The sequence below is a fragment of the Mus caroli genome, unplaced genomic scaffold (genome assembly GCF_978045245.1).
Source record: "Mus caroli unplaced genomic scaffold, Mus_caroli_1 scaffold_13, whole genome shotgun sequence".
Lineage (NCBI taxonomy): Eukaryota > Metazoa > Chordata > Mammalia > Rodentia > Muridae > Mus > Mus caroli.
Genome location: NW_028227268.1, coordinates 16,239,750 through 16,263,248, shown reverse-complemented (window position 1 = coordinate 16,263,248; position 23,499 = coordinate 16,239,750). Strand labels below are relative to the sequence as shown.

At 39.0% G+C, this 23,499-nt stretch overlaps 1 protein-coding gene and 1 pseudogene across 9 annotated transcripts in view; both read left to right on the top strand.

Annotated features, from left to right (window-relative positions):
* Tanc2 (tetratricopeptide repeat, ankyrin repeat and coiled-coil containing 2) overlaps positions 1–23,499 on the top strand; it is a 335,376-nt gene that overhangs the window by 272,038 nt on the left and 39,839 nt on the right. For all 9 annotated transcript variants that reach the window (XM_029484221.2, XM_029484218.2, XM_029484223.2 and 6 more), the window contains one exon: positions 20,254–20,362. In XM_029484221.2, the coding sequence (XP_029340081.1) occupies positions 20,254–20,362 (109 nt within the window). The remainder of the gene's footprint in view (positions 1–20,253; positions 20,363–23,499) is intronic.
* On the top strand, positions 1,554–3,641 carry LOC110305017 (snurportin-1 pseudogene; annotated as a pseudogene).

Below are 23,499 nucleotides of genomic sequence, written 5' to 3'. Positions count from 1 at the left end.
AACACTAACTGAATCAAAAGAATCACAGAGGCTGTCAAGTCAGGATTAATGACACAAGTAGGAGTTATTGCCAGCTTAGTGAGACTTGACAACACTGTGTGTGTGTGTGTGTGTGTGTGTGTGTGTGTGTGTGTGTGTGTGTGTGTGTGTAAAGCAATTCACTCTACCATCTCCAGAGACTTTCAGAAACAGATAAAACTCCTTGTATAGCCAAAGTCAACACAATCGCTTTCTACCCTCTTAACTATAAGAACCCACAGCTGTGAGATTTTCATTTACTGAAACCATCAGCATATCTAATTGGCTCTTAGTCCTGAAATTGATTTGTAAGTACCCATTTATTTTTATCCCCACTGGCCACGCCCTGGTCTCCCACTTGCCCCCCTCCAGTCCATGCACCAGCAGCCAGAGCAGTTGTTTTCAAACACAGTTCGTAGAATATGGCTGTTTCTAGAACTCTTCAGTGCCTTTTCTTAAGCTCAGAACAAAACCAAAGCCCTATAGCTTCTGCTTGCCTCTAAGTTAAACTCATTCATTCTCCTTTGTACAATTTTCTTCTACTTTTTAGAAGTTTCTTTCTCTCCTCTAACCCTTTACATTGAACAGTATCTCCATTTCATTTCATACTGACACCTCTCATTGTCCCTTCAGACTTTAGCTTATACTCCACCTCCTGAAAGAGACTTCCCTCACGTTACTAAGTAAGTCCCTCCTGGATTCTATCTGAGTCCTTAGTAACCTTTTTATTTCCTTTCTCATATGTGTTACAGTTTATTAACTTATTGGCAATTATTTATTGTCTACTTTTCCCCTAGAATTTGAGTAGCTTCAGTAAGGTCAACAACTTTCTATCTCACCTTTGCCTTCCTAATGACTGGTGGAGTGCCTGCCTGGCACATTGTAAATTTTTAATGATGAGTTAATAACTGAAAAACTTATAAGTACTACTAATTCCAACCCATCACATAAAATATTTAGGACCCTCTTCTTAAAGCTCCATAGATAATGTACTTTTGCTCACTCTGTTACTCTCCACCATGCTCCAGAAGTAGGTGAAAGCATGCATTCCAGCAAGCATCAATAACCACTTACTAAATAATGTATTTGAGATGCAGAGTTAGGTGCTGTAGGGCATACAAGTGTAAGTAAGAAACGAATAAGGAATTATGGTTTAGTGATTTTAATGGACTCATTCATAACTAGCTATAGTTCAAAGCAAAGTACAGTGATAAATGTATAAACAAAGAGCAAGGGACATAAAGGGGTGTGAGAGAAATTGACCACTTTTCTATATCTACTGTTACTTCAGATTATGCCAGTCCAGTAAAGTCATAGCTTTGCTGCCTCATGAAACCCCGCCAACTGCCTAAAGACCTCATCGTTGGCTCAGAGATGACCAATCTCGAGCAGTAATGCATTTGTAAAACAAAGGCCCTAGAACAAGTTGAAGGAATGTAGGAGAAAGCACCAAATCCTTATGTAGATTGACTGTTTCCCAAAAAATGCGATTTTACTCATTTCTAAAAGGATATATCTTTGTAGACTTTATTAGGCTTTCACATATCTCCATCTAATCATATGCAACAGAAAATTCAATAACAAAATAATAACAGTAACTGGTTCCAAAATGGACAATAGACTGAAATAGGTAGTTCTATATAAATAAATAAATAAATAAATAGGCATACAGATGACTGGCAGGTGTATCAGAAAGTGCTCATCAGTAACTATCAGGGAAATGCACTCAAAATGACAGTGACTCAGCACCATCACCTTACCCTGACAAGAGTGGCCCAAAAAAGCCTGAAGGTAAGAAACGCTAGTAAGGACGTGGAGAAAAGAGAGCCTTTATTCATGGATGATGGGAATATAACTCAACAGCCACTACAGAAAACATATGGAAGATCCTCAGAAGCATAAAAATGGAACTGCTGTATGATCCCACATCTCACTACCAGTTCTGTATCCAAAGGAAAACAAATTGCCATGTTGAAAACATACCTGCACTCCTATGTTCATTGCGACAGTATTCATCATACCCAAGGAATACAAGAACCTGGATAAGGAAGTTGTGGTATACATGTACACTGAGGTACTTGCTATTCAACTAGAGAGGAAAAAATTACATGCCATCCTTTGCAACTCATGGATAAAACCAGAGAGTAAATGAAAAAAAAAAACAAGCTCAAAGTGATGGGCAGAAAAGAATGTCAATGAGTGCTAACCTCACTTACGAGCATGTAGTTCTGGGGTGCTGTTATGCAGCAAAGTGACAGAAGAAATATTGTACTGTACATTTCAAAATGGTTAAAGGAGGCAGTGTTCATGAGTGGCACCCTTGTGTGAGAAGATGGAAGAACTGAGTGAGGCCCTAGCTTAGTAGCTTTTCTGTGTCTCAAGAACTGAACAGCACAGCTGCCTCATATCTTCACCTGTCCAAACACAAGTCCAAGTACAGTTCCTGGGAGCAGAGTGAGTGGCTCCACCAGTTGCTAGCACTATAGAAATCCAAGCATTTTGGGTTATTATATGAACCATTCCGGAAGACTGGTTGAAGATGATTGGACAGGAATGGAGATGGAAAAGATAAGGAAGATAAAGAGGAAATAGACATTGACTCTGACAAGAAGTTACCAAAACACTATGCTGATCAGTTGATTAGCTTTCTGAGTATTTGATGTCCCTTCAGATTTGGGGCAAGAGTGGATTGTGGTTGTGTGTCCTGTTGGGAAAAGATCCCTTATCATGGCCTCCAGGGATTCAACCAGTGCCTACACTAAGAATAGCTACTGTGTCAATAGGTTTTTTCCCTTCTGCCAGGAGGCAACAGGAGAAACAATAACAGCCAAAGGCTACACCATAGCACTTAAAGTGAGGTAAACTAGACCAACTATGTTTTGGATGTAATGTGTTAGTGGGGACACCTTTTCTATGACTGTCAAACTGATTTCCAGCTCTACTGTGTACATTCAAAGTTGACAGAAGAAGAACTCTGAGAGGAAACCAAGATTAATCCTTTTAAGTGTATGAAACTAAAGGATTTCCTGTGTACCCCCTGAGAGCCTATGTAAGGTAATGTCTGCATTTTTCCTTTGAGGTAAATGGTCTTCTCTTCTATCATAAGCAGACCCATGATAGCCCTGGGAGTCCTCCCTGTGTGGACTGCCTATGCTTCTACATGAGACCAGATATCCTAGGTGTAGCTGTGCCAGCTGGTCCACTGGCCACCAAGCCAGACTATGCTGGGTACCAACTCCATCAGATTATTGAGCATAAGATGAGCCAGGAGGACATGAAGGGGAACTCACATACAGTGTTTCTGAGAATGGGCACTATGAGCTGGAGCACCTATGCACTCCCAAGTTGAGGAGTCCTCCCCACAAATCTGAGAGCCTCATGGATGACTAAAATGGACAAACCACAAAAGACTGAAGAAGAAGACAGTGATGATAGCAATAGGTAACCTTATTTCAGAGTGCACTTTCCAAACCTATACTGCCAAAAACAACTTTCCCCCTGTCTAGAATGTTGACCCTGACTGTTAAATGGAGTTGGAATTCAGGTAGATTTGACTATCTCTTGCTGTGTAAGTATATCCCAGGTCCACAATGTAAATATATATGATTCTTAAGGAAAAATGTTAAAAGGATTTTTTTAGAAGTTTTTACCATGAAGAAAATATGTTTGAGGAAGTATATATGTCTGACATAGTTAAAACATTACATATACACGTATCAGACTACCAACTTACCCCCAAGCTTTTGTATTTTTAAACTAGTATTTTATTGTTATTTACTTTGTTTGTTTGTTTATAATTCGATTTATCCTTTGAAAATTCTACACATATATACTGTATATATCTATTTTCAATTATCTATTCCCAATTTCCTCCTTTCAGCTCCTCTTGGTCCCTCCAACATACTCTCCTCCTAACTTCATGTCATTCTCCCTCCCTTCATCTCTCTCACTTCCTCCCACCTCCTCTTAATACCCCACTAAATCCATTAGTTCTGTCCCTATATACATGTGTGGAGCCACAACCATGTGCAACCTACTAGTAACAACTCCTCCAAAGAAAAGTGAGTCTTCCTCAGCAACCATAAACTATCAATAGCTCCTTAGTTTGAAATGAGGACTCACAAGCTCCTTCCCCATCTTTTATGTAGTTTTAACTTCCCCATCTCTTATGTAGTTAGCAGCAATACTATTCAAATTATTCTATATAATAGAAAATGAGGGGATTGGAGAAATGGCTCAGCAGTTAAAAGCATATGTTCCTCTTGCAAGAGAACCAGGGTTTAATTCACAGAACCTACATGACAGCTCATAGCTGTCTATTCCAGTTCCAGAGGATTCTGTGGCCTCTTCTAGCCTCCTTGGAGACAAGGTATGCATGTAGTGAACAGATATTCATGCCAATATGACACCTATACACATAAAATAAATATTTTTAATAGAAAGGGTAGAAAGGCTTCCAAACTTTTTATGAAATCAGTATAATCTTATACAAAGACAAAATAAAAACATAACCAAAAAATTACAAACCAATCGCAGTGGTGAACATACATGCAAAAATTCCCAAATACAAACCAAATTCTGGATCACATCATAAATGTCATAACCAACTTAACTTTATGCCATGTGTAAATCAATAAACGAAATGTGTCACATAAATAGACTCAATGGCAGAAATCTCATGATCATCTCAGTAGATACAGAAAATGTCTTTGACAAATGACAAATGCCTTTGACATCTCTTCATAAGTCATGTAGAGGCTAGGGATGGAGGGAGCATACCTCAACATAATAAAGGCTGTCTACAAGCCTATAGTCACCATCATGCTAAATGGAATAAAACTCAAAGCATTTCCACTAAGATCAGGAGCAAGACAAAGAGTGTTCACTCTTTCCACTTCTCAATATGTTGCTTGTAATTTTGAAGCAATAGAACAATAGAAGGGAACAAAATGGATTGAGAGACTCTAAGGACTAAACACACACACATAAAAACAAAACTTTGAGTTTATAAACACTTTGAGAAAAGTAGCAGCATTCAAAATTAACTCAAAAAATCAGTAGTCTTGTGTACCAGTGACAAACACTGAAAATAATCAAGGCGACAATTCCATTCATAGTAACTACAAAAGAAATAATAAACTACCTTTGAATAAATCTAACCAAAGAAATAAAAGACCTACCTCTACAATGAAAACTTCAAGACACTAAAGAAAGAAATTGAGAAAGACACTAAGAGATGGAAAGAAAAATCTCTGTGCTCATGGATCAGAAGAATTAATCTGGTGGGAAAAGCAACTGACAGATTTATGCTATCCCAACAAATCCTCACAAATTCAAAAAAATCAGAACTTATATGGAAATACAAAAGACCAAGGACGTCAAAGAAATGTTGAACAAGATTTCTACAGGAGTTATCACAATACCTAATTTTAATCATACTACAGGGTTGTAGGAATAAAAGCCTATTGTGGTACCAACACAAAAACCGGCACATAGATAAGTCAGTGGAATCAAACAGGGGACCCAAGTACAAGTCCACACAACTACAACTACCTGATTTGTAGCAAAGATACATATTGGAGAAAGAAGAGACAGAATTTTCAACATGTTAGGAAGCATGGATTTCAGCATTCAGAAAAATGAAGTTACATCCTTATCTCTCCCTGTAAAACTTAGCTTTAAATGGATCAAGAACCTCAACGTAAGACCTGCTGCCCTGAAACCGCTAGAGAAAAAAGTAGTGAATATGCTCAATGTCAATGTTTATATACCAGTGAAAAGTAAGTTCTGAAAAAGAGAAAAGAAACAGTGAATCTGACTTCCAACTTAAGGTCCTTTCATGCCCAGGGATATAATGTTAGCTTAGCTAAGCAGAACAAATATGTTTCTGAACTTACATGAAATTCTTTTAAATTCCCCCATTATATTTCTACTAAGGCTTGGGAGCTACAGAATATACTCGGAGGAAGGTGACACCTTGTTTTCTTACAACTGATAGAAAGTAAGCCAGGTAAAGGCATGTGGGTCTTTAGCAAAAGTACTGGCTCCTTCATGTCCAAAATAATGATTGCCTGGTGACATGAATGTCTCTTACTGAAAATAGTGCTTTATTGTGCCATCCTGTAAATTACTGTCTTGTGATCACAGAGACCACACACAGGAGGAACAGTCATTTGAAGCAGCTTCCCCCTTTACCTTTCATTCATGGTGGGCTGTGGAAGAGAACCTGTTGGTGCTGCAACAGTGTCATTCCTGTGTGTCAGCTGTCTTGTAATTTGAAAAATGATTTTATGTTTGCAGGAATAAGTGGCAGTTGTTAGACATAGGGAGCCTTTTGTATTGATTGGTTAATAGTGGTAGAAAATGGCCACTGTCATAAAACACAAGAGCTCCTCTTCTGATCCCATGACAGTCTCTGAACAGTCTTTCCGTAAGATATGGTTTCAGCTTCTTTCCAGAAAGCTAACATATGAAGATAGTGTTTTAGTTTCTGCTTATTTCACTGACATTGAAATCTCCAGTCCATTCTTACTCCTGCTTTCTCTGTCTGTCCATCTCTCTATAGTCAGTCTCTCAACAATTTTACACTAAAGACACTGGTAACTGCTAAAAATAAATGCTAAAAACTCCGGTTTTCACAGTAGAAATTTATTTTCTATTCACAAAAATTCAGAGTTACTATATGGTTGGAAAAAATCTGTTCTACAGGTTTTGTTTTTTGTTTTTTGTTTTGTTGGGGGGACCTGGTCTAATAGAAACTCCACCTTTTAACACTGTTCGAGGGCATCTGCTTCTTGTTGTCTGCTAGCAGAGTGGAGAAGACTGATAAAGGACAGGAGCAGATTTTTCTGGGCCAAATCTAAAGTAATGAATATCATTTCTCTCCACATTTCATTAAGCATAACTCCATCATGTGACCCCCTCTCCTCACTCTTTGTTGAATGCAAAGCCACTTCCCAAGAGCAAGTCTTGGCTGTGAGAAGAAAGTATAACCTTGTAGGTGATAGCCAGCTCTACACAGTCTCACCTCAGTAGGTCTCCCTAAGTAAATCCCCACATTTGCCTCTATAATATAAAAGTACTCCACAGTACTTCATACTATTTCAACCCATATTAAGATAGGTATGTCACCAGCTGGCTATAACTATAGAATTTTGTCACATCTGACCATCACACAGAATGTCAAAGCATCCAAGTCTTGTTTTCTGAAACATTTAAACTTTTATCTTTGAGTTTATCATCATAAAAGCTAAGAAAATTAATACACCTACACACAACTGACCAGTATTACAATGATGAGCAAACACCCATGCCTGAAATATTTAGATTCACTTGTTAGCATATTTCATTTCTACAAATAAAAACGTCAAGACTAGGTATCTCCCTGGAGTACAAAGTGAAAATCTATTACAAAAACACAGTGCCATTGTAATAATGTATTAAACAGTTAATAGGGATGAGGCAGACTGATCCTTGCTTGAGAAAGGGTTTTTTCTCTGAACTCTTAGGCATAGGAAACCAAGTCATCAAATGGCAGTAACTCCTTGTACCTCAGTTACAAGGGTGAGTTTGTTTTGTCTTCAGTAATGTCCATCAAGGGGCTCCTGATGCCTGCAAGTGAAAACAGAAAATGATCTACCTCTCTCACCATCCCATGTGTATCCAGGAAAAAGAAGAAAAGAGAGTGTGGATGGGGTGGGAGGAACAATCCTCAATTCTGACCTGAGATTGCTTCTCTCCTAAATGATCTAAAATCAAATATAACAGGCATCATGGTGGATTATAGCTGTAATCCTAGCACTCAGGAGGCTGAGATTGGAAAAAATCACAAGTTGGAGATTACCACCCCTCCTTGACCCATAGTCTTCAAACCACTTTTGAACCTATATCAAAGTCAAGCTTGATGCCATAATTTTCAATTAGAGAGAACATATAACTAACTAAAATCACACTTAACAGAGCTCATTCTGCTTGATTTCTTAATTCACTGTTTCCCAAAATGCTAATTAAAAGTTGTTGACATCAGGCTAGAGAGATGGCTTACCAGTTAAGAGTGCTTAGTACTCTTAAAGAAGGCCCAGGTTTGGTTGTCAGCATCCATATTAAGTAGCTCATAAAGAGCTGTAACTCTAGCCCCAGAGACTCTGACACCGTCTGGCCTCTGTGGGCCACACAGTGCACATAAACTCATGTAGGCACACATGCACACACATAAATAAAGATAAATACATCCAAATTTGTCAACATAAACGATTAATGATTTTAATTATATTAATAATTCAGTGTTCTTGGAAGGCAGAAATGTGGATCTCTATGAGTTCAAAGTTATCTTATTTTACAGATCAAGTTCCAAGACAGCAAGGGCTATGTAGAAAACCCCTGTCACACACACACACACACACACACACACACAAAAGATGCTATACAAATAGATATGTTGTCTTTTATACTGGTGGGTTCTTTTTCATGTTACACTAAGTGAGAGAAGTAACATTACTCCTATGCTTATAGTGTTTTTAGGATACTCTAGAAATTGTTATTTTGAAAACTATAATATACAAGTCTAAAGTGTTACTGCTTAGTTGCTTAGAAGTAGTTATATGAAAAACATGGTTTCTATTCCAATAGAGATTAGTAGAAAGCCTAATTGAGAACAGGCTTTGAATATTCTTTGAATAACATGCTGAGGATTTATTTTAGTTTCATTCTGCTTCTGTGAGAAGAACTCAACTTGAGGGAAGAAAGGGTTTATTTCAGCTTCCAGGTTAGTCCATCATCGAGGGAAGTCTGGGAAGGAACTTGAAAGCAGACCTGCTTGCCATTCCACACAGTATTACGTCTGACCAAGGAACACACAGCCAAGGATGTACAGCAGGAACCTTGGAAGAGTGCTCCTTGCTGGTAGGCTTGAATGCTGACTTATACCCAGCAAGCTTTCCTTATACAGTTCAAGCCACTTGCCTAATGCCTTCCCACATCAACACTTCAAAAGATGACTTTTCATTTGACAGTGATGAAGGTAGAGAGAGCCAGCAGGCAGCTAGAAAAACAGTATCAAGACAAACACCACCACTACCCAACAGATGTACAGGCTAGAATGATGTAGCCAGTTTCTAAACTGAGGCCCTGCTCTCAAGTGACTCTAGGATAAGTCTAGTTGACAATGGAAGATAATCAAGAGCAGAGTTTTAAAAGGGAATACTGAAGGAAGTATAAGTCATTGAATGAAGAATTTTTAGCAAGGTTTTGATGAACTTTTGCAGTATATTGTTAGAATGGGCCAAGGAGTAAACACTGAAATACAGAGTGGGAGCCATGGCTCTCTTAACACTTACCTAGGTGAGGAAGTTAAAGGAGGAAAAGTTGTACTTGGTTTTATGCCTATCTGGCCATGTTTAAAATAATTAGTCTTAAAGTCTTTGTTTTAAAGGAAAAGCTCCAACTTCAAAAGACGACTTTCATTTGACAGTGATGGAGGTAGAGAGAGCCAGCAGGCAGCTAGAGAAGTAAAAATAAATCTTCCATATTGAGATGTCTCTGTGGGAGTCATGTACACTGAGGTGAAAGTTGAAACCAGGAGACAAGAGCTCCCTAGGAGGCAAAGAAGGCAAAGACATGAATTACATCACTGGAAGAAATGGGGAAAGTACCTGCATATAGTCACAGTTGTCAAGAAATGGGGTTTTGTTGTTGTTGTAGAGTTTGTTGTTGGGTTTTTTTGGTTTGGTTTGGTTTTTTGTTTGTTTAGTTTTGGTTTTGGTTTTGGTTTTGGTTTTGGTTTTGGTTTTGGTTTTGGTTTTGGTTTTTTCCAGACAGGGTTTCTCTGTGTAGCCCTGGCTGTCCTAGAACTCACTTTGTAGACCAGGCTGGCCTCGAACTCAGAAATCCACCTGCCTCTACCTCCCAAGTGCTGAGATTAAAGGCATGCACCACCAACGCCCGGCTTTTGTTTTGTTTTTAAGGTTTGTGATGTTTAGTTTTGATCTTTTAAGACGGAGTTTCTCTGTATAGCCCTAGAACTCTCTCTGTAAACCAGGCTAGTCTTAAACTCAGAGGTCTGCCTGTCTCTGCCTCCCATGCTTTGGGACTAAAAGTATGAGCCGCCACCACCCAGCCTTTACTTTAAAGGTAAGTTTTCAAGTTTTTGTTAATTTCACTATGGAAGTTCAGTGTAGGCCTAGCTTCCAAGGAGATAGCTTTAATAAGAACACAAATAAGGCCTCATGCTGGAAGGAAAAAATAAGAGAAAGAAAAATATAGGTTAAGAGAAAAATCACATTACTTTACAACTAAAAAACTACCAATGATATTAAAGAACTAGGAGCCAAGAAAAATAACATCTTAAATTTGTAATCCTCCTGACTCAGCTTCTTGAATGGTTGGTAGAATTACAGGTACAGAGCCAGCAAAGTCTTTTTATATTTTATATATATATATATATATATATATATATATATATATATATATATATATATCTTCCGTGTTTCTATTCAAAAAGAAACAAACGACAATGTCACCCTGATCTGTATCATGTGCTATTCATATACTCAGTGCCCAGTCAACGGTAGCAGTAACAAACACTGTTATCTCTAGGTGCAGAAAAACACTGGAAGAATTCAAGTACCATAGTATAAATAAAAGAAATCACTAGGACAAAGCCAAATCTGTGTCTTAACTGAAAATCTCATTCTCTGTCAACACAGGCTTTTTTGTTACCTCTATAATCCCAGTAGACATGGATTCTCATTCATGGCTCTTAAAGCCTAAGAAGTAGATCAGAGGTCTGCATCCAGGAGTTGTTGTCACAATTATACAGTCGTGGATGAGTCACTTAAAAAAAATAATACTTACACCAGGAAAGCTCCAGTAACTCAGCTGTTACCAGCTGGATGGAACGTTGAGGGCTCTGCCTCTGTCACCTCTCACTTCCTAACTCTGCTACCCAAGACTGACAACCAAGTGGAGCTTCCAGTTTCTTTTCTGTGAGAGGTCAGGGCATTTTCAGATAATGGAAGGATGAAACCCCTGTGCTCGAACCTCAAGATGATAGTAATGATTCCACACAGATTAAACTTGTCTGGGCATCCTTCCAGCTAAATCATTTCTTTCCCATGTGATTAGCCTTGTGTGGTTAAACAAGGTAACATAGCATCCATGCAGTTTGGAAATTTTATGAAGACAAATTTGGGATTTCTTTCAAAATCTTCCTGAAATAAAGATTCTGAGATGGTTTATATCTATAAAGTGGAAGGTGACCCACCTCATAGTCTCCAGGTTCAAAGAGAGGGAGGAAGACAATTTAATGTCCTCCCTCCCTCCTTGTTTGTTTTTGTTTGCTTGATGTGTTTTGTTGTTTGTTGGTTTATTTTTGAGACAATCTTGCTGTATATCCCAGGCCAGGCGGCTACATCACAGGCCCCCAACATGTGATCTTTGTCTAGTGAGGGGCTAGTATTCAGCTGTATGTCATTATGCCCAGATACTGACTTCATTTTTTAATTTAAAAAAAAGTCCCAAGTTTTTTGTTGCTGTTTTGTTTGTTGATTGGTTTTCATTATATTTATTTAGGGGTGTACAGGTATATCACAATACTTGTGGGGAATGGGAGAACAACTTGCAGAAATTGATTCTCTCCTTCTACCAAGTGGATTCTAGGATGAAACTCAGCTTGTCAGGCATGGTGGCAGATAGCTGTACTGCTGAGACCCTAATGTCCAGCTTTTTGTCCTAAAAATATTGTGCACATTTTTACAAGAAATAGAATGCATTAGGCATTATGGAAAATACAGATGATCTAGATTTTTCTTTCAATAATGTAAATAGAGCCCTTCCAGTCCGCGCCAACACCGGGGCACCTTGGGGGCGGAGTCTGCGGACACCCCCAAGGTCCCCACAGGACCCTCCACAGGATCTTAGGACGTCTGGTGAGTGGAACACACCTTCTGCTCCAATTCAATCTCCCAGGACCTGAGATTGCATTAATTAAGGAAGCAGAAAACCCAGCCTGACCAGGGTCACAAGTCCCTTCTGGTCAGTGCCAGCGCCAGGGCACCTTGGGTGTGGAGTCTGCGAACACCCCCAAGGTCCCCACAGGACTCTCCATGAGACCTTAGGACCTCTGGTGAGTGGATCACAACTTCTGCCAGGAGGCAGGTTCGAACACCAGATATCTGGCCACCTTCCCTGCAAGAGGAAAGCTTGCCTGCAGAGTACTCTGACCACTGAAACTCAGAAGAGAGCTAGTCTCCCAGGTCTGCTGATAGAGGCTAACATAATCACCTGAGGAACAAGCTCTAACCAGAGACAACTATAACAACTAACTCCAGAGATTACCAGATGGCAAAAGGCAAACGTAAGAATCTTACTAACAGAAACCAAGACCACTCACCATCATCAGAACGCAGCATTCCCACCCCACCCAGTCCTGGGCACCCCAACACACCCGAAAAGCTAGACCTGGATTTAAAAGCATATCTCATGATGATGGTAGAGGACATCAAGAAGGACCCTAATAACTCACTTAAAGAAATACAGGAGAATACTGCTAAACAGGTAGAAGACCTTAAAGAGGAAGCACAAAAATCCCTTTAAAAATTGCAGGAAAACACGACCAACAGGTGATGGAATTGAATAAAACCATCAAACACCTAAAAAGGGAAATAGACACAATAAAGAAAACCGAAAGTGAGGCAACACTGGAAATAGAAACCCCAGGAAAGAAAACTGGAACCATAGATGCGAGCATCAGCAACAGAATACAAGAGATTGAAGAGAGAATCTCAGGTGCAGAAGATTCCATAGAGAACATCAGCACAACAATCAAAGAAAATACAAAATGCAAAAAGATCCTAACTCAAAACATCCAGGAAATCCAGGACACAATGAGAAGACCAAACCTACGGATAATAGGAGTAGATGAGAATGGAGATTTTCAACTTAAAGGGCCAGCAAATATCTTCAACAAAATTATAGAAGAAAACTTCCCAAACCTAAAGAAAGACATGCCCATGAACATACAAGAAGACTACAGAACTCCAAATAGACTGGACCAGAAAAGAAATTCCTCCCAACACATAATAATCAGAACAACAAATGCACTAAATAAAGATAGAATATTAAAAGCAGTAAGGGGAAAAGGTCAAGTAACATATGAAGGCAGGACTATCAGAATTACACCAGACTTTTCACCAGAGACTATGAAAGCCAGAAGATCCTGGACAGATGTTATACAGACACTAAGAGAACACAAATGCCAGCCCAGGCTACTGTACCCAGCCAAACTCTCAATTACCATATATGGAGAAACCAAGATATTCCATGACAAAACCAAATTCAGACATTATCTTTCCATGAATCCTGCCCTTCAAAGGATAATAACAGAAAAAAAAACAATAAAAGGACAGAAACCACGCCCTAGAAAAAGCAAGAAAGTAATCCTTCAACAAACCAAAAAGAAGAAGACAGCCAAAAGAACAGAATGCCAACTCTAACAACAAAAATAATAGGAAGCAACAATTACTTTTCCTTAATATCTCTTAATATCAATGGACTCAATTCCCCAATAAAAAGACATAGACTAACAGACTGGCTACACAAACAGGACCCAACATTCTGCTGCTTACAGGAAATCCATCTCAGGGAAAAAGACAGACACTACCTCAGAGTGAAAGGCTGGAAAACAATTTTCCAAGCAAATGGTCTGAAGAAACAAGCTGGAGTAGCCATTCTAATATCAAATAAAATCAACTTCCAACCCAAAGTTATCAAAAAAGACAATGAGGGACACTTCATACTCATCAAAGGTAAAATCCTCCAAGAGGAACTCTCAATTCTGAATATCTATGCTCCAAATGCAAGGGCAGCCACATTCATTAAAGAAACTTTAGTAAAGCTCAAAGCACACATTGCACCTCACACAATAATAGTGGGAGACTTCAACACACCACTTTCATCAATGGACAGATCGTGGAATCAGAAACTAAACAGGGACACAGTGAAACTAACAGAAGTTATGAAACAAATGGACTTAACAGATATCTACAGAACATTTTATCCTAAAACAAAAGGATATACCTTCTTCTCAGCACCTCAGGGTACCTTCTCCAAAACTGACCATATAATTGGTCACAAAACAGGCCTCAACAGATACAAAAATATTGAAATTGTCCCATGCATTCTATCAGACCACCATGGACTAAGGCTGATCTTCAATAACAACATAAATAATGGAAAGCCAACATTCACGTGGAAAATGAACAACACTCTTCTCAATGATACCTTGATCAAGGAAGGAATAAAGAAAGAAATTAAAGACTTTTTAGAGTTTAATGAAAATGAAGCCACAACATACCCAAACTTATGGGACACAATGAAAGCATTTCTAAGAGGGAAACTCATAGCTCTGAGTGCCTCCAAAAAGAAACTAGAGAGAGCACACACTAGCATCTTGACAACATACCTAAAAGCTCTAGAAAAAAAGGAAGCAAATTCACCCAAGAGGAGTAGACGGCAGGAAATAAGCAAACTCAGGGGTGAAATCAACCAAATGGAAACAAGAAGAACTATTCAAAGAATCAACCAAACGAGGAGCTGGTTCTTAGAGAAAATCAACAAGATAGATAAACCCTTAGCCAGACTCACTAGAGGGCACAGGGACAACATCCTAATTAACAAAATCAGAAATGAAAAGGGAGACATAACAACAGATCCTGAAGAAATCCAAAGCACCATCAGATCCTTCTACAAAAGGCTATACTCAACAAAACTGGAAAACCTGGACGAAATGGACAAATTTCTAGACAGATACCAGGTACCAAAGTTAAATCAGGATCAAGTTAATGATCTAAACAGTCCCATATCCCCTAAAGAAATAGAAGCAGTCATTAATAGTCTCACAACCAAAAAAAGCCCAGGACCAGATGGGTTTAGTGCAGAGTTCTATCAGACCTTCAAAGAAGATCTAATTCCAGTTCTGCACAAACTATTCCACAAAATAGAAGTAGAAGGTACTCTACCCAACTCATTCTATGAAGCCACAATTACTCTGATACCTAAACCACAGAAAGATCCAACAAAGATAGAGAACTTCAGACCAATTTCCCTTATGAATATCAATGCAAAAATACTCAATAAAATTCTCACTAACCGAATCCAAGAACACATTAAAACAATCATCCATCCTGACCAAGTAGGTTTTATTCCAGGGATGCAGGGATGGTTTAATATACGGAAATCCATCAACATAATCCATTATATAAACAAACTCAAAGACAAAAACCACATGATCATCTCCTTAGACGCGGAGAAAGCATTTGACAAAATCCAACACCCATTCATGATAAAAGTCTTGGAAAGATCAGGAATTCAAGGCCCATACCTAAACATGATAAAAACAATCTACAGCAAACCAGTAGCCAACATCAAAGTAAATGGTGAGAAGCTGGAAGCAATCCCACTAAAATCAGGGACTAGACAAGGCTGCCCACTTTCTCCCTACCTATTCTACATTGTACTTGAAGTCCTAGCCAGAGCAATTCGACAACAAAAGGAGATCAAGGTTATACAAATTCAAAAGGAAGAAGTCAAAATATCACTTTTTGCAAATGATATGATAGTATATATAAGTGACCCTAAAAATTCCACCAGAGAACTCCTAAGCCTGATAAACAGCTTTGGTGAAGTATCTGGATATAAAATTAACTCAAACAAGTCAATGGCCCTTCTCTACACAAAGAATAAACAGGCTGAGAAAGAAATTAAGGGAAACAACACCCTTCTCAATAGTCACAAATAATATAAAATACCTTGGCGTGACTCTAACTAAGGAAGTGAAAGATCTGTATGATAAGAACTTCAAGTCTCTAAAGAAAGAAATTAAAGAAGATCTCAGAAGATGGAAAGATCTCCCATGCTCATGGAATGGCAGGATCAACATTGTAAAAATGGCTATCTTGCCGAAAGCAATCTACAGATTCAATGCAATCCCCATCAAAATTCCAACTCAATTCTTCAATGAATTAGAAAGAGCAATCTGCAAATTCATCTGGATTAACAAAAAACTTAGGATAGCAAAAACTCTTCTCAAGGATAAAAGAACCTCTGGTGGAATCACCATGCCTGACCTAAAGCTGTACTACAAAGCAATTGTGATAAAAACTGCATGGTACTGGTATAGCGACAGACAAGTAGACCAATGGAATAGAATTGAAGACCCAGAAATGAACCCACACACCTATGGTCACTTGATCTTTGACAAGGGAGCTAAAACCAGCCAGTGGAAAAAAGACAGCATTTTCAACAAATGTTGCTGGCACAACTGGTGGTTATCATGTAGAAGAACGCGAATTGATCCATTCCTATCTCCTGGTACTAAGGTCAAGTCTAAGTGGATCAAGGAACTCCACATAAAACCAGAGACACTGAAACTTATAGAGGAGAAAGTGGGGGAAAGCCTGGAAGATATGGGCACAGGGGCAAAAATTCCTGAATACAACAGCAATGGCTTGTGCTGTAAGATGGAGAATTGACAAATGGCACCTCATAAAACTGCAAAGCTTCTGTAAGGCAAAAGACACTGTCAATAAGACAAAAAGACCACCAAAAGATTGGGAAAGGATCTTTACCTATCCTAAATCAGATAGGGGAGTAATATCCAATATATATAAAGAACTCAAGAAGGTGCGCTCCAGAAAATCAAATAACCCCATTAAAAAATGGGGCTCAGAGCTAAACAAAGAATTCTCACCTGAGGAATACCGAATGGCAGAGAAGCACGTGAAAAAATGTTCAGCATCCTTAATCATCAGGGAAATGCAAATCAAAACAACCCTGAACACAGTCACAAAAGAACTCACACAATATGTATTCACTGATAAGTGGATATTAGCCCAAAACTTAGGATACCCAAGATATAAGATACAATGTGCTAAACGCATGAAACTCAAGAAGAATGAAGACCAAAGTGTGGACACTGTGCACCTTCTTAGAATTGGGAACAAAACACCCAGGGAAGGAGTTACAGAGACAAAGTTCGTAGCTGTGATGAAAGGATGGACCATTTAGAGACTGCCGTATCCAGGGATCCATCCCATAATCAGCTTCTAAACGCTGACACCATTGCATACACTAGCAAGATTTTGCTGAAAGGACCCAAATATAGCTGTCTCTTGTGAGACGATGCCAGGGCCTAGCAAACACAGGAGTGGATGTTCACAGTCAGCTATTGGATGTATCACAGGGCTCCCAATGGAGAAGCTAGAGAAAGTACCCAAGGAGCTAAAGGGATCTGCAACCCTATTGTTGGAACAACATGATGTACTAACCAGAACCCCGGAGCTCTTGTCTCTAGCTGCATATGTATCGAAAGATGGTCTAGTCGGCCATCACTGGAAAGAGAGGCCCATTGGACTTGCAAACTTTATATGCCCCAATATAGGGGAATGCCAGGGCCAAAAGAATGGGAATGGGTGGGTAGGGAAGTGGGGGGCGCTATGGGGGACTTTTGGGATAGCATTGGAAATGTAATTGAGGAAAATATGTAATAAAAATATTAAAAATTAAAAAAAAAACCCAACCCTGAGATTCCACCTCACACCAGTCAGAATGGCTAAAATCAAAAATTCAGTTGACAGCAGATGCTGGTGAGGATGTGGAGAAAGAGGAACACTCCTCCATTGTTGGTGGGATTGCAAGCTTGTACAACCACTCTGAAAATCAGTCTGGCGGTTCCTCAGAAAATTGGACATAGTACTACCGGAGGATCCCGTAATACCTCTCCTGGACATATATCCAGAAGATGTTCCAAGTAGTAAGAAAGACACATGCTCCACTATGTTCATAGCAGCCTTATTTATAATAGCCAGAAGCTGGAAAGAACCCAGATGCCCCTCAACAGAGGAATGGATACAGAAAATGTGGTACGTTTACATAATGGAGTACTACTCAGCTATTAAAAGGAATGAATTTATGAAATTCCTAGACAAATGGTTGGACTTGGAGGGCATCATCCTGAGTGAGGTAACCCAATCACAAAAGATCTCAAATGATATGTACTCACTGATAAGTTAATATTAGCCCAGAAACTTAGAATACTCAAGATATAAGATACAATTTGCGAAACACATGAAACTCAAGAAGAAGGAAGACCAAAGTGTGGACACTTTGCCCCTTTTTAGAATTGGGAACAAAACACCCATGGAAGGAGTTACCGAGACAAAGTTTGGAGCTGAGACAAAAGAATGGACCATCTAGAGACTGCCATATCCAGGGATCCATCCCATAATCAGCCTCCAAAGGCTGACACCATTGCATACACTAGCAAGATTTTGCTGAAAGGACCCTGATATAGCTGTCTCTTGTGAGACTATGCCGGGGCCTAGCAAACACAGAAGTGGATGCTCACAGTCAGCTATTGGTTGGATCACAGGGCCCCCAATGGAGGAGCTAGAGAAAGTACCCAAGGAGCTAAAGCGATCTGAAACCCTATAGGTGGAACAACAATATGAACTAACCAGTATCCCGGAGCTCTTGTCTCTAGCTGCATATGTATCAAAAGATGGCCTAGTCGGCCATCATTGGAAAGAGAGGCCCATTGGACATGCAAACTTTATATGCCCCAATACAGGGGAATGCCAGGGCCAAAAGTGGGAGTGGGTGGGTAAGGGGGTTGGGGGAAGGTTAGGGGGGACTTTTGGGATAGCATTGGAAATGTAAATGAGGAAAATACCTAATAAAAAATATTTTTTAAAAAAATAATAATGTAAATAGAAATACATACACACATGATTCACATATACCACACAAACATGTTGGCATTTAAAAGAATGTATTGCCTGGGGTCATAGCTCAGTTGGTGAGTGCTTGCCTAGTCTGTAGGAAAGTTTGGGATTAATCCCCAGCATCACATAAACCACGTATGGTAGTACACACCTGTATGCAGGACTCAGGAGGTAGGGGCAGGGTCAGAAGTTCAAGGTTGAGCTGGTGAGATGGCCACAGGGTAAAGGCATTAGTTGCCAAACCTAATGGATCAAACCTGAGTTTGATCACCAAGACCTACATGGCAGGAGAGAAGTGACTCCTACTTGTTGTTCTCTGGCCTTCACATGCATACGCCTATGCATGCATACATACATATATTTTAAAATTAAAAATGGGTTTTGAGGTCTAGGCTACATGAGGCCTTATATCAATAGAAAGAAACAAAAAAAAAGGAAAGGAAAGAAGGAAATCACTGAAATCACTGGACTGAGTGTAGCTCAGTGGCAAAGTGTTTAGTCCTAGGTTTGCTCTTTAGCATCACAGATAATTGGGGGGGGGGTAGGGATTAACACTTAAAAATTATCATTGGGAAACTTTTGAGCTATGACAGAGCACAAGATTCCAATATAAATGGATTGAACAGCAAAAAATAATTGATTTATTTAAAGTAACCCAAAATTAAAGCAGTTTAGATGCTCAGTCAGGGCTCAGGCTCAATTTCTGGTACTTTTTAGCCTAGCCCTGATTTTGGCCTTGTCCTCAGGCCAGCTGATTACATGATTTGTGCCAAGAAGGCAGTTCTAGACACCCTGGGCAGATATGACAATATCGAAGGAGTTGGGAGGAGGCCTTTCTCTTTCATGAACAGATTAGGAGTTTGTTATCAGAGACATAACATGGGGGAGTGGATGCCATCAGGAAACTCAAGTCTACTGGAAGAGAAAGCATGTAACAGTGTGGTAAATACTGAACTAGAGATAAGACATGTCTACTGGTGGCATCAGAAAGAACGTATTCCACTGTATTAGCTGGCAGAGAAGACTTCTAGGAAGAGGCCATCAGTCTATTTGGCAACACGATGAGTTTAGGTACCAAGGGACACTTCAAATGGAAAGATCCAATAAACATCTCTAAAACTGAGACCATAGGCAGAGATCATGGTTGAATGAGGACTGATGAACTAGTTCAGTGAGAATACAGAACGAGTACAGAGTCTGAGGGGCAATGATGTAGAGTTACTGACATGGACAAACAATAAAAATGAAAATCAATTAATGTTGTCTGCACAAGGAATGGGAATAAGTCAACTGGAAATGGCTTTTGCAATGTCCAAACATATTACTTGCCTTGTAACAAATGTCTTTCCCAAGATGCTAACTGAATGGTACCTAGTTTTATTGGAGATATGGCTGGACCTGAATAGTCAAGGTAAAACTGAGGCATTAAGTTTTCTAAGATGACTCTCTTCCTTTGCAGGAGTGGCCACACATTACTTGCCTTCTGGTTCTCCCGCCAAGAGGGGAAACTAAACCGACAGCAGACTATTGAACTAGGACATCACATCCTCAAAGCACACATCTTTAAGGTAATCTACATGTATCTAATACATGTATATAGTAGCAATATATACATATATATTAGAAACTTTATATATACATATATGTTATAGTCCAAGAAATGTATAGTCCACATGAAGGAAATTGTTCATGGAAATTGTTCTCCTTACTTTTAGCCCACAGTTCACTATTACTCACTATTACTGTTTCAGTTTATTACTGTGTTTGACAGTTCTAGTCCTGTGGATTCATAGTGTAGCTCAGTAGTACTTGCCTAGCATGCAAAAGACTCATGTCTAGCCCTGCAAAAATAAAAGTCTCATGCAGAAATAATGGCTGCATGTAACTAGTAAGGGAGGCTAAGGCTGAGTTCTTCCAAGACTTTAAAGTCAGCTGGGGTCACATAGCAAGACCCTACCTCAAAATCAGCTGGGGTCACATAGCAAGACCCTACCTCAAAATCAGCTGGGGTCACATAGCAAGACCCTACCTCAAAATCAGCTGGGGTCACATAGCAAGACCCTACCTCAGAAGAAGAAAACTCTGATAGTTCTAACCCCTGTGGTCCCTCAGAGTTCTTCCCTGACTCTGAATTGAATTGAAAAATCCAATCCAAGTATCTTAAACAGTTCTCCAAAAACCTTACAAATTCTTCCCAGTATATAAACACACAGCCAGAGAAGTTTATTCATCACATGAACAGAAATAAAACCCGCTGTGACAAATCCTTTATTTGAATCGTAACTATCATGTCTACCAAAAATGACCTTAGTGTCCTTACTTTCTGTAAGTAGAATACAACTAATACAGCAGACAAGCATCTAGTTCAAGAAGACAATAAATGTCTACCACATCCGTAGACACTAAGATAATTGTCATTTGGTTAGATAGGAAATAACAATCAGTCTTCGAACATAAAATCTTCATGGGATAAGATGCAAAGATGAAACTGATGCTTGCATTGGTAAATGTAAAATAACCCAGTGATGGAGAAAGAATATGAAGTTTTATTTAACCAAGTGTGACTTCAGCCTACATTTAAACTGCATACTTCCTTCATGAGCACAGTTTTATCCTATGTTGATGCAGACAGCATGGTTGTCTGAGATAAGAGTGGCTCTGTATGTGATTTAGACTGTAAACACTCTGGTGTGCAGCATAGAGTGATGACATGTCTGTAAGCTAAAAAATGAGGACTAGACTCTGGTGTTCCTGGTGCTGCAGCTGCCAGGATCCTTTCAGTGCAGAGGCTGGTGAGAGGCTTTAGCTTCTCCCAGACTGAAGTCCAAGGTTTCTGTCAGCTGAGGGTCATACAAAGTCAAAGGTAGACGTGGCCATATCCACTTCCACTCAGAACTTCTCCTCGGCAGTCCAACTGATACTTATTCCAGTTCTAAATTCCCCTTCCTTGTTTGAGAAAAGGTGTATTTATGTCATTAATGACCTTTAAAATAGAAAAGAATAAAAACCTGTGATTCTGGATATTGAGCTGGCTACAAAACCTTCACAATTCTCTTGTTTTGACACCTTTTTGAGGTATAACTTTATATACCACATGAAATTGACCAGTATTAGGAGAGAGAAAGAGAGAGAGAGAGAGAGAGAGAGAGAGAGAGAGAGAGAGAGAGAGAGAGAGAGAGAGAGAGAGAGTATTAGTGTCCTTGGAGTTTTGCCATTATCACAACCATTAATGTATTTATTCACACTAAAAAATGAGCCTCATTCCTATTAGTTCATTTCCCTACATTCTGTCCCATAAACTTGACTTTTCAAAATATTTCATAGAAATGTATATATATGTACATAATGTATGTATATATATATATATATATATATATATATATATATATATGTACATAATGTATTCTCTTGTGCCTGGCTTCTTTCACTTAACATAATGTTTTCATGGTTTTTAATATTATAGAACAGATCAGTACCTTATTTATTTTATTATAAAATAGTATTCCACTATATGGATACACAACATTTTATTTAGACATTCATTGAAATAACTGAGATGCTCTGCTTTTGAAATGAATGAATACTGTGACTACTACTGCTAAGAAAATTAGCTACTTTAACATAGCATTTAATACATCTACAACTTAGTAACATTAGCACATAATAATTTATAATATTAAAGTACAGATTTGTATAGACAGTCTGTATCTAGCTAGCTAGCTAGCTCTTTATCTTACTGCCTCTAATTCTGTAGGCCTGGCTGGCTGATCTAGAACTTACTCTACAACCACACTATACAAGAATTCATAATTTTCCTGCTCCTGAGTATTCAAATTACACACCTACACACACACACAGTTGATAACTTAGAGCAGTGGTTCTTAACTTTAGAGATAGAATTGTGCTGAGCACAATGGTGTAAGGCATAAATTTGGGTGAGGCTAGGTAACATACTCAGACCACATCTCAAAAAAATAAAAACAAGAATTGATTGGATTTCTAGGTCATATAGTAACTAGGTTTAACATTTTGAAAAATTGTCAGTTTGTTTTCAAAAGTGTCCACACCCTTTCACTGCCCCACCAGTAGTGTGTGAGGATTCAAGTTTCCTTACACCAGTCTGAAAATAGTGCTCAGTGGTGTACATAATCCCTAGAACCAAAAAGAAAAAGTCATTTGTCTTCTATTTCATCTAAAAGTGAATGCAGAATAGCACTTCACTGTGTGGTGTGACTTGAGGTCTGGTCTGGTTTGAGAGTCTCCTGTGGGTTGGGCTCACTTGGATTTCTCTTTGTAGTTGAGGCTGTCCTTGAACTTCTGATCTTCCTGCCTTCACCTCCCACAAGCTAGAACTGCAGATCTGTACCATTGTACCTGGCTTCATTGTGGGTTTGATTGCATTTCCTAATGACTTATGATCACCTAGCATTCTTCCTTGCAGTTGTCATCTAGGGTTGTGTGTTGTGGGGTTTCCCTCCTTTTGAGACAGTTTTCTGTAACACAGATCTGCGTCAAAAATTCTTTGTAGTAAAGGATGACCTTGAATTCCTTATCTTCCACCATCTGCCTCCAGAATTGTGGGGTTATAAGTAAACAACACTATACTCAAATTTAGATTTAAAGAATATAATACAAGAAAACAAGCTATTTGGAAACTGTCCAGAGATACGCTAATTCAGTTTGTAACATAAGCCGTTCTCATCAG